Source organism: Anabrus simplex, chromosome 4 (genome assembly GCF_040414725.1).
Source record: "Anabrus simplex isolate iqAnaSimp1 chromosome 4, ASM4041472v1, whole genome shotgun sequence".
NCBI classification, from domain to species: Eukaryota; Metazoa; Arthropoda; class Insecta; order Orthoptera; family Tettigoniidae; genus Anabrus; species Anabrus simplex.
Window position 1 is genome coordinate 238,543,904 of NC_090268.1, and position 12,474 is coordinate 238,556,377.

A 12,474-nucleotide genomic window follows, 5' to 3' on the forward strand; every position below is an offset into this window, starting at 1 on the left:
ATCTTCTCCCCAGATCACATTATCATCCTCAAACATCATTACATTCATTCTTTCCCCTCCATAATCTTCCCTTTCTGCCTTTATGATGTCATCTACCACCATTATAAACAGTAAAAGTGGCGACACATACCCTTGTTTTAATCCGTTGCCAATTCCAGCCCATTCTGTTCTACCCACTGTTGTCTTCACAGAGCTGTAACAGTTATCACATACTATATTGCTTTTATCATTGTTATTAGGTCCTTGCCAATGCACTTGTGTGTCAGGCTTTCCCAAACCCTTGGTCTGGGGATGCTGTCGTATGCCTCTTCCATATGCTTACTATATCCTTTCCAGATTCCTAGCTCTTTTCCGTGATCTGTCTCAGAATGAAAATGGGTTCTACTGTTAACCTTCCACTTCTGAATCCAGTTGTTCCTCTTGTGACTGACTTTTCACCTTTTCTTTAATTTTCTTTCCAGTATCCTTTCCATTATCTTGGCAGAATAGGAGAGGATGGTGATTCCTTGGTAGTTACTGCACATCTTCTTTTCTCCTTTCTTGAATATTGGTATTATAACCCTCCCCCCTCTTTCTCAATCCTTGGGCACTTTTCTCTCTCTCTCCATACACACTTCAGCATTCTATAAACTGAGCAGGTGGCCACGTGGGTTGGGTCACGTAGTTATCAGCTTGAATTTGGGAGATAGTGGGTTTGAGCCCTACTGTCTGCAGCCCTGAAGATGGTTTTCCATAGTTTCCCCTTTCCACATCAGGCAAATGCTGGGGCTGTACTTTAATTAAGGCTATTTTCTCTTCCTTCCCACTCCTAGCCCTTTCCTATCCCATCGTTGCCATAAGACCTATCTGTGTTGGTGCAACGTAAAGCAAAATGTAAGGAAGAATATTCTATAAGTCTACTGGAATCCCGCTGGTTTTGCGGCTTTGATTATTTCTATGGCTACTTGATCAATTCCCACAGCTTTTCCCGTCTTCATCTTTGTGACTTCTTTTCTCCTCCTCCATTCTTCTGCTATCTCACTATTGAAGTACCTGAACTTGTTCTCCTAGTACCTTAATCCTCTGATTTAGTATCGCTCTTCTTTGTCTTCTATCATCTCCTTTATTTCTGTTAGTTCTTTGGCTATGCTGTCCATATCCTTAATTTAGTGAGACTGCATCTCGAACATTTCTTTGGTCTGGTCAGCCTGAGAAGTTTCGCACACAGCTTCCTTGATTTTCTCCATGTCCTCCCTTGACAGTGGACCTGAGTTCATCTCAACGCCTCCAATGACTAATAGAGTAACCACTATAGCTGTCGCCATCAACAATTCTGCCAGGCCTATTCTTTTATTATCTCCTGTTTTGTACTCTGTCTTGATCAACTTGACCCGGCTGTGCTATCGCACTCCTATACTACTGCACTGTTACATCAATACTACTTTCTCTGCACTTCCAGATCATTACCATACATGTCTGCTCACTAGCTCAGCTCAGCAAAAACTATATATATGTAATATATGTGTAAGAGATTTTTATTTTTGAATTATTATGATTTTAAATCAGTTGGCTAAATACTGGTACTAATGTTTGTCGGTTGTTCCTTTCCATTTGTTCGCTATTCAAATCAGATCAATGTTATGAACTTAACCTGTTCAGGTGTATAGGCAAAATTAGTGTTTTATGTTCGAGGATTTTATGGAACCAGTAGATCTGTAAGGTATTCAGGTTTAGATAACAGTATATTTTTCATCACAAAGTTTTAACCATGCATAATTTGAATTTGTAGTTTTTACCATTGCTGTTTTTGTTACAGCTCAGCAACCTAAAGGTGGAAACATTCTGTTTGTTCGTGGTGAAACCCAAGGCCAAGATAGAGATGGTACTGACACAACTCGTGTCGTTAATCCTGATGAAATCAACATAGATGAGGATGACGATGAAGAAGATGATGAAGATGAAGGCGGTGATGAAGAGGAAGAGGATGATGATGATAGAGGTAAGTTGAGTTTGCAAATATTATTTCTTGGGGTTTTTTTTTTTTTTCATGTAAATACAGTGCTGGCATTTAAAATTGCTACACCATGAAGGCAGCATGCAACAAACATCAAATATGCATGAAAGGTACAACATGCTGGGATATGCAAATGATAAGCATTTCTGTGCATGCGAACAAAGCAGGTAGGAGTAATGCCATCTACAGTATTCATGAATTTTAGAAGGTTTTTCTCTGGTGAGTGGGTGTATTTGTCTCTCTCCCTTGCATAATGCTAATTTACATCCATTGGTTTATTTTAAATTTGCCATTTTTTTTCTAGACATCCCTGTAGAGAAGAAAGAAGTTCCTTCAGAAGTATTTGGAAGTTTAAAACCTTCCACCACTTCAGACGAGGATTAATTTTTATAAAATCTTTGTATAATTTTCTAGGATTATGATGTAAGCCTCATCCTTTTCTTTTATGAAAGTTTTGTATATGTATGTATATTAATGAAATAAATGTTTATTTAATAATGTTGTTGTTGTTTGTCATCAGTCCATGGACTGGTTTGATGCAGCCCTCCATGCCACTCTATCCGGTGCTAACCTTTTCATTTCTACGTAACTATTGCATCCTACATCTGCTCTAATCTGCTTGTCATATTCATACCTTGGTGTACCCCTACCGTTCTTACCGCCTAGACTTCCTTCAAAAACCAGCTGAACAAGTCCTGGGTGTCTTAAGAAGATGTGTTCTATCATTCTATCTCTTCTTCTCGTCAAATTTAGTCAAATCGATCTCCTCTCACCAATATAATAATATCTACATTTAATTCCTTTTTTTTGTAATGTCCAGCAAAGACAGAATCACCAGTAATACATCAGGTTGAATAAAGAATAATACAGGGAAAAAACAACTTAGACAAGATCTTGAAACATAGATAGAATAGATTAAAACTACACTAATCAAAAACAGTTTAATGTTACATCTTCCTCAGTCAGAGGTGCAGAAAACCCCTATATGAGGTGAGGTTACAAACTGTAGTATTTGGTGATGGGGATTGATGGAAGGAGAGGAATGACAAAGGTTGGGCTGTCTCATATTCACTCTAGGATATCTCCTGGATTTTAGAATGAATTTTCGTGCAACCTCAGAGTCTTTGAGTGTAGGAAAGGAGGTGGAGGCAGTTCGTATAACAAGGATTTTGACAGTGATACAAACATCAAAAGCAGAACTGTGGGGGAATAAGTGTGTGTGCAGAAATGGCAGTTCTTGTGTAGCTTGTGTTTTGATTTGTGCCTTCATGGCCCATGATAACAGGCATGATAGTTTGGTTTATGTCATGTAAATTGAGATAAACTATGTACATGTTTCAGCTGAACATTCCTGGAAGGAACCACAACTGCTCTACTGATGCTGGAAGATTTATTTTAAACATCATCATTCATTGAATTACCGGGCGAGTTGGCCATGTGGTTAGGGGCACGCAGCTGTGAGTTTGCATCCGGAAGATAGTGTGTTCGAGCCCCACTGTCGGCAGCCCTGAAAATGGTTTTTTGTGATTTCCCATTTTGCACACCAGGCAAGTGCTGGGGCTGTACCTTAATTAAGGCCACGGCCGCTTCCTTCCCACTCCTAGCCCTTTCCTATCCCATCGTCGCCATAAGTCCCATCTCAGTTGGTGCGACGTAAAGCAAATTCATTGAATTAGATTAGCTTTCACTGCTTTCATAATTGTAAAATACTGTGAAAGTCAATCCATTTCCATGAGCTGCTGCTTCTTCTTCTTTTCTAGTGTTTAATCCCGCATTGGTACAGGGTCCGCTTTTAAACATGCCATCCTCCACTCCCTGCGGTCAAGGGCATCAGCTTTAGTGATGCCTACAAGATGCATGTATTCCTTGATGCAGTTGAACCATCGCTTCTTGGGATGACCTCAGGATTGAGAACCCCCAGGATCAAATTGGATGGTTGTATGTATCATTGAGTCTGCAGGGCTTCGGCTGACATGACCATACAATCTAAGTTGTGCTTCTCACATCTTCTCTGGAATAGATGCCACTCCTGATTGCCCTTGGACATCTTCATTTCTGACATGGTCCAATCTTGTAAGACCCAGTGAGCAGCATAATATCTCCGTACCATGTAGAACCTGCTCATGCTTTTTTGTTGTAGGCCAACATTCAGACCCATAGAGTAAAACTAGCAGGACCATGGATTTGTAGACTTTTCTTTTCAGGCGGGTGGGAATTTTCTTGTCACATAGCACACCAGTGACCTAACGCCACTTCAGCCATGTATCATTTATTCGTGCGTAAGTGTCTGGTAATGTCCCTCCATCTGAGGTGATAAGTAATCCGAGGTATTTAAATTGGTTAGCCTTAACTAAATCTTGCCCATCGATGCAAATGGTATCAACAGTCTGCAAGCCACGTTGCAGATAATTGGTGTTAGTGATATTAAGTTGCAAGCCATATATATTCCCATCAATGGTCTTTCCAAATTTACAGGAGATTTTCCAGATTCCTTCGGGATTGATCCGCAAGGAATACATCAGCAGCATATAAAATGGTCCCTCATTTGCCATCAAATTGCTCACTGTGCCACTGTATACAGAGAAGCAAAAGAGTTTGTGAGAAATTTCTCGCTTCTTTGACCTCCTAAATTAGTAATAATCTCTAACTCAATTCACTAAAGAGTTGAGTGGATGCCTTTCTGTGGCTTTATTGGACACGCTGTAGACTATTGCAGCAAAAATTCTATCTCAAAGAAGATTCTCACCACAATTGTAACGATTGGTGCTGTTTATCTGAGGAGTTACTCTCTCGGAATCGCTACACCGCAAACGGAGTATACTATTACTTCATTAGATTGCGCAAGGGTTGCTACACCATGACAGATGTGGTGGGGAGCACAGGTAAGAGTTAAAAAGCTTAACATAGATGCACAATACTAACGGTAACTAAATAATAAAAATGGGTAAATAACTCGTACATTCATTACGTAAGAGTTCAACCACAAGTTCCCAAAGAATGGGTTACTACTTCAAAATTATGGCCAATGGAAACGTGCTTCACTCCTACTTTCAGTGGAATGACAAAACAAACATTCTGCTAAAATAACAGAACTTTATTTTAACATGTGCAGTGGAATGTCAAAATCATAAGCCCCAAATCATTATTAGAGGGATCCGTGAGATATAACAAGCATCAAGGATAAGAATACTTTCAATTACTTTTGCTGCAACACACTTGCTAGATTCAATTCCTGACCAGCAGGACATAAGATTTTTTAAAAATCTGTACTTTAGATTTGCTTGGTTTCTTAAAGTACACTCCAACTGGGACATTGCCCCATTTTTGCTTGGCCTAAGTAATACATAGGTTTCGAAAGAAGCTAACAGAATATATATTCCTCTGGGGGAGGTGTTAAAGAGTACAAAATTAATTTAGATAAGAAAAACAAGTAAATGATTTAACAACATCAAATTAGCATAAGTAACAAGACAAATAAGTAAATCTATACTATCACTGCCAAACTATCCTATTTCCAAGGGGTAATGTTTTAACCAAGTAAATAACAAATTTACATAAGTAAAGTTAATCAACATGATAGTAAAAATTTATATTATAGATACAATAAAAGCAATCCAAGGGATCTAATCTACAGTATGCAGATGGACACCTTACAGTGTATACAAAGATAGTGAAACAAGGTGGGTAAGGAAGAAATGTAGGAGTCCGAGAAACACGATTACAAAATTCTAGTTACTCAATGCACAAGCTGACGAGTTTACACACATGAAGGGACCCATATTGCATGATCATTTTAAGTGTTCAGGGATATACGACACAGAATTACTGTCCTTCATTTACCCGTAGCAAAATTGCATTAAAAATAGTTGAACTATGGCAACACAGTATGATCAACTCCCCCAACTCTCATCAGTCTACCAAAGAAAAGATTAATTAAAGATGAAAGTTACACATAGTGTTTTTTAGTTATCTCTCACCTGAAAATAAGGTAAAATTGAGTGGACCAGACAGCAAATGGTAAGTGTGCTCGTGAATCCAGATGGAAATACAGTCTCAGTTCAACCTGTTGAAGATAGCAGGAGCAACTTATTTATATGCAAGTAAGCCTATGGGATATAAACTTGAAGAAACTGACGTGATGGGGGTGGAGGAGTTAGCTGATCGGCCAAGATGGCGGCCAGTAAGAAGTCGACAGGTAAAGGTAGTGGATGTAGATAGAAGTAGAGGTAAGTGCGCAATATTTATACATCACAGCACACCATCCAGCCCAAAAACAGGGTATTCTCACAAAATCACACCAAGAGCAGGGCCCGTTTGTAACTGTCTAGAAAGATGTAGTGGAGTGAATGTGTATACGGATTTAAATGTATATAAAAGTCAGTTCTGGAACTACCTCAATGTTAGTCAACAGCAGGTGCTTAGTACCCATGTATATGTTGGAAGCACGATTTCTGTTCAGATTTTAAATATTACATGAATTTATTGATTTAGAATTTGTATGCAATATTTTAATTTCATTTAACTTTCACTAGTAAATCCGCATGCTAGATAGCGCACAAACTCCCAACCCTGCTTGCAGGGTTGACCAGTGGTCGGCCGAACTCCCGAGCCTCACTGCAAGGTCAGTCATCGGGTGGCAGGAAGTAGGAACTCCTGAGCCTCTTGGATGTGATTTTGAAGTTACAGGCAAAAACCCAAAGTATACGCATGCATAGTAAAGTATGTTCCGTATTACTGTTTAGTTTTTCATTAGGTGCATTCTCAATGTCTGGTATATTAATGTATAATGTTGCTTATTGTGTATTTTTGAAGTGAAATTTTTATCTTGTGCTAGAGGTGAATTATACATTTGAGACTTCCCATGGGTTGTAGATGTAAGTAACATGGAAACTCACATCTCACTAAACCTAGTGTGGTGGAAGACTTGGTGATAGTGGGCAAAAGTAATGTAAGTACGGATTGTGGTACAGGGATTACAGAAAGTATTTGCAAGTGTTCAGTTGAAATCTGCTTAAGGCTCCTTTCATTTGTTACCATTTCAGGAGATTAAAAATTGTTGGAAATGATACATCAAAGCTGACTCTATACTGCGGCTGTAAACAATTAAATAGAATGTATTGTTGGCCCCATCTTTTATTTGTGATAGAAAGAATGTATGGAACACTCATGGGTACAACGATTTGAATAACATTCATAAAACAGATAAAAGACACCAATCTAAGAGAGCTTCAGTTATTTGAAGAAAAAAAGTATGTGAATTGAGTTTTGTTTAAGCCAGGAGCATAAAACAGCTATGGAAAAGCACAATGAAACTATTAAACAGAACAGGAAAATTATGTGTCATTAAATAACTACTGTTTGCTTTCTGGACACTCAGGGGCTTGTTTTTAGGGGTCACAAAGAAAGTAATGTCATCTCTGAACTGAGATATCTAGGTGTAGAGTTTGAACATCTCGGTACATTATGACAGTCAACTTTGGACCTACTTGGGAACTTCAGTAGTTTACCCAATACTTCCCCCAACATTTGGAATGATTCATTCTCTCTCTCTCTGTCTGAGGTAATAACTATTAAAGGCATGTTTTGTTGCCTTAATTCTTACCTTACTTTTCCACAAAAAGACTGGAGAATTGATCTAGCTTACATGCACAAGATTACAAGAAGTAAGGTAAGCAATCATCATCATCGTCATCATCATCATCATCATTTCCCTTTATCCAGCTGTAGCCGGGTAGGGGCAAATATGGTTCCTCTCCACTTTCTTCGGTCTTTCCACCACTCCTCCTTCAACACTGTGTCCCAGTCCAGGTTTCTTTCTATAATGCTGCATTGGATGGTATCCTTCCCTCTCAATCGTGGTCGTCCACGGCCTCTCCTTCCTTGGATTTGCATTTCCATCCCCTTTTTTTGGCATTCTTTCGTCGCTCATTCGCTTTATGTGCCCAAACCATCTTAGTCGGCTCTACTGTATTCTATCATTCATTTTTTCCACTCCAATTTCTTCCGGGATTTCCTCATTCCTTATTTTGTCTCAATGCTTGCATAATCCTTCAGTAATTATTAAAAAGCTTGAAAACTACTGTGTTAGTTTTAACGATAATCACAAATGAATTCAATGGCATGTTTTAGTCGAAAGATTTCTCTAAGTAGAAAACCACGCTACGCCACTGGCCAGCATGTTCAAGCAAGTAAAAATTGTCCAAATTATTACTTCCTGGGGTACATAAAATTCCATGTACCATCACATGGGTATTTCTTTATTTCATTTTTCTAGCTACATATATAATAAACTTAAGGAATTCTGGAAAATGAACATCATAGCACACCATAATATTTTGAAGACATTTCAAATGTATCCGAATTTACCCCTTGTACATATTTGCCCAACTTATGAGGTTAATTTGGATAAACAGTTACCAAAAAATATATTAAATAGCACAGATAGCCATTATTTACATTACAAAAGATTTCACCAGAAGATGAACACAAACTACAATTGTTCACATTCCAGTTTAATTAGGCTTGCATGAGGAACATTTATAGAACAAAGATGAATATTCCTCTTCTCATTTTGATGGCAGTAGAATTTTAGCAATCTGGTCTTTCAGTACTGTATAATCATCCACGATATTCGAGAACACAGACATGTCCTTGCTTCCACGGTGTGAGCATAGGAATTTTACAATGATGTCCCAAACTCCCATGCCAACTGCCACACCACCATACTGCCTATTTAGTTTCTTGTTCCCGCACTTGTAGTTCACTGTAATAAAACTTTCCAGTTCAAGTGTGGAAATGCAAAAATGGTCATCTGATGATATCCGTGAAATTTCTGCCTGATTTTCCACATTTTCATTCAGCAATTTCACTGTCACCAAAGTAACCACCGATAGATTTTCCCAGAGGGACATTCAATTTGTGACGGCGGATTGTGTTACTGCCAATGCGATAATGAGCTTGAGATGATACTATCTTGAAACTGGATGAGCAGGATGTTTCTTTTTTCATTCGTATCCAAAGTTTCTGGGAATCTTTTAAGTTGTAGATCAAGAAGAATTAATCCAGTGCTGCGGAAGTGGCTTCTTATGCTACCGGCTTTTTGGCACATCTGTTATATCCTGTATCTCCATGAGAAGGGCAGGAAAGGCATCTAGATGTAAGGTTGTGGGTACACTTCTTCCAGTTCATCACAGCATCCTCTATGCCTTCTTATCAGGCCAAAAAAGCATAAGTCTAGCCATTGGAGAATATACATGCTATTTGGTAAAGGAAGAATGAATGAATTTGTGTGTTTCTTATATTCTTGGACCACTGACAGAGGGACATGGCTTGACAAATTGTTCTCAATCATAACTTTGGATCAGTCTAGCTGTATCAAATATGGCAGTGCCACCATTAAGAAATAGCCTTCAAAGTTGGGAGATCAAACCATCCACTTTTGTTCCTGTTGTGTCTGGTGCCAGAAGGGCTGCCTTCTTGCCAGGTATCCCACAGTTGCTCAGCCTTGTACAAGAAATATGGAGGCAGTAGTTTTCCATCCCCACTCATACGCATCACAACAGAAATATTTGTTGTGGAAAAGTCCATTACCCTCTTTGCGTGATTGATTTTTTTTTTTTTTTTTTGCTATGGGCTTTATGTCGCACCGACACAGATAGGTCTTATGGCGACGATGGTATAGGAAAGGCCTAGGAGTTGGAAGGAAGCGGCCGTGGCCTTAATTAAGGTACAGCCCCAGCATTTGCCTGGTGTGAAAATGGGAAACCACGGAAAACCATTTTCAGGGCTGCCGATAGTGGGATTCGAACCTACTATCTCCCGGATGCAAGCTTCACAGCCGCGCGCCTCTACGCGCACGGCCAACTCGCCCGGTGCGTGATTGATGCCTCTCTTAAAAATCACATACTTTTTCCTGGAGTCATCACTCAAATTGGTTTCATCATAGTTGTATGATATTTTTGGGTGGGATATTTTTTAGAGTAGGTTGCAAATTGACTAAAGAAAATTCTATTGTAATTAGGATAGGCTTAACTGCAGTTTGGAATTGTGTAGTTCTTGTGTATTCCTTTCAGTATTCAGTGATTAACAGCAGTTTTTATCCTGTTAGAGGTTGTAGGATAAAAATAGAGTACGACTAAGTAGTATTGTAGTGTAGTCGTATATTAATTACCTTATTGTCGTGTGATCTTTGAGTACTATCCCAGACAACTTATCCCCTTGTTCATTTTTTTTTTTTTTTTTTGCAAATTTATTTTATTTTTCCTTTTATTTTCATTTTTTCCGTAAAGAATGGCTAAGGAGTGCAAGTGTTCGAACTGTGGGTATGCTGAGGCATTGAGGAGTATGAGGAAGGAGTTGGAGAGTTTGAGGGAGATAATTAGGATTCTCACAGAAGACAGGAAGGAAGATAGGACTCCCTTAAACAATGTACAGGTTATAGTAGGTGTACAAGAGGGAGGGGAAGGAAAGGGGGGAGTTGTAGAAGATAGGTGGTCTAATGTTCTAAGGGGAAGGAGATTGCAGGCTAAGGGCTCTATTCAGGATCAGAATTCAGGACTGGTGTCTGTGAGAAATCGGTACGAGTCACTCCAGGTAGAATAACAGAGGGAAGATGAGGGACAGGGAACTGTTGCTGAGATGTGTGGAAGTAGGAGGAAGGGAAAAGGTAGGAAAGGGAAATGTAGAGTAGAGGATAGGAAAAGACAGGTGGAACAGGGTCATGGGAAGGAGAAAAGGGAGGAGGAAGTAGCTTCTGCAGCTATCAGGAAAGATAGGTCTGACCAGGAGGGGAGGGGATCAAATGAGGTGGGTAGGGTTGAGGCTCTGGTCATGGGGGATTCTATCGTTAGACACGTGGGGAAAGTGTGTGGAGGAAAAGGAACCAGGGTAGAGTGTTATCCAGGAATTGATGTTGAGGAAAGTAGAAGAGAGGGAGGAGGGAAAGGAGAAGGTGGTAGTGTTTCACGTTGGTACCAACAACGTAAGGCAAGCTGATATAAGTACCAACATAGTTGGAGATGTGGGATCTGGTAAATGCAGCACGGTTGAGTTTAAGAAAGCAGAGATTGTTATCAGTGGAATACTGTGTAGGAGGGATACTGACTGGAGGGTGATTGGGGATTTAAATGAGACTATGGAGTGGGTATTTTGGAAACTGGGAGTGAAATTTCTAGATCCTAATGGGTGGGTAGGAGATAGGGATCTGCGCTCAGATGGCCTTCACTTAAACCGCAGTGGTACGTATAAGTTAGGAAATTTGTTTGGAAGGGTAATAGGGAGGTACATTCAGAGAAACGGGGTGGCCTAGGGAGCGGTGATAAGGGAGCAGGGAACTGGAAATCAAGTAGGGATGATGTAAAAAAGGTTAGTGTTGAACTGTAGAAGTATTGTAAAGAAAGGAATAGAATTAAGTAATTTAATAGATATATATTTACCAGATATTGTAATAGGAGTTGAATCATGGCTGAGAAATGATATCATGGATGCAGAAATTTTCTCACGGAACTGGAGTGTGTTTCCTAGTAATCAGCTTCATTTTCTGTATCAAATTCTAATCACAGAGACTTACAGTAATTGAAAATCTTCCACCTTTTTGATTTTCAATTACTGTAAGTCTCTGTGACTGGAAGTATTGTAGAGATAGGATAGGAATGGTGGGAGGGGGAGTATTCATTCTGGTGAAAGACGAATTTGTAAGCTACGAAAAAATTAAAGATGAGATACATGAAATTCTAGGTGTAAGGCTCATTTCTAAAGATAATAGGCAACTTGATATATTTGGAGTGTACAGACTGGGAAAGGGTAGCACTGACATGGATTCAGAATTATTTTATAAGATAATCAGCTATGTGGGAAACAACATGGAAAGGAATGTGATTGTAGCGGGAGATCTGAATTTACCAGATGTCAGTTGGGAAGAAAATGCGAACGACAGGAGGCATGACCAACAAATGGCAAATAAGTTGATATGGGAAGGACAGCTGATTCAGAAAGTGATGGAACCAACGTGACGGGAAAATATCCTGGATGTGGTGCTGGTAAAACCAGTTGAGCTCTATAGAGAAACCGAAGTAATAGATAGTATTTGTGATCATGAAGCTGTTTTTGTCGTAGTTAAAAATAAATATGATAGAAAGGAAGGTCTTAAAAGTAGGACTACTAGGCATAACCATATGGCTGATAAAGCAGGCATGAGATGGTTTTTAAAAAGTAACTATGAAGGTGGAAAACGGTAAATAAGCAATTGTTGAGGAACGTGAAAACAGGTTTGTACCTTTAAGGGACATAAGGAATGGTAAAGACCCACCTTATTATAATAGAGAAATAAAGAGACTAAGCAGGAGGTGCAGACTGGAAAGAAATAGAGTTAGAAATGGCTGTGGAAGGAGAAACTGAAGGAACTTAGTAGGAAATTGAATCTAGCAAAGAAGTCGGCTAAGGATAACATGATGGCAAGCATAATTGGCAGTCATACAAATTTT

At 39.2% G+C, this 12,474-nt stretch overlaps 1 protein-coding gene across 3 annotated transcripts in view; it reads left to right on the forward strand.

Moving 5' to 3' along the window:
• The window catches only part of fand (Pre-mRNA-splicing factor SYF1 fand), a 235,098-nt gene extending 232,618 nt beyond the window's left edge, over positions 1-2,480 (forward strand). For all 3 annotated transcript variants that reach the window (XM_067145461.2, XM_067145462.2, XM_068227497.1), the window contains 2 exons: positions 1,796-1,978; positions 2,298-2,480. In XM_067145461.2, coding sequence (XP_067001562.2) covers positions 1,796-1,978; positions 2,298-2,377 — 263 coding nt within the window. In that variant the 3' untranslated portion in view covers positions 2,378-2,480. The remainder of the gene's footprint in view (positions 1-1,795; positions 1,979-2,297) is intronic.
• The last annotated feature ends 9,994 nt before the right edge of the window (positions 2,481-12,474 follow it).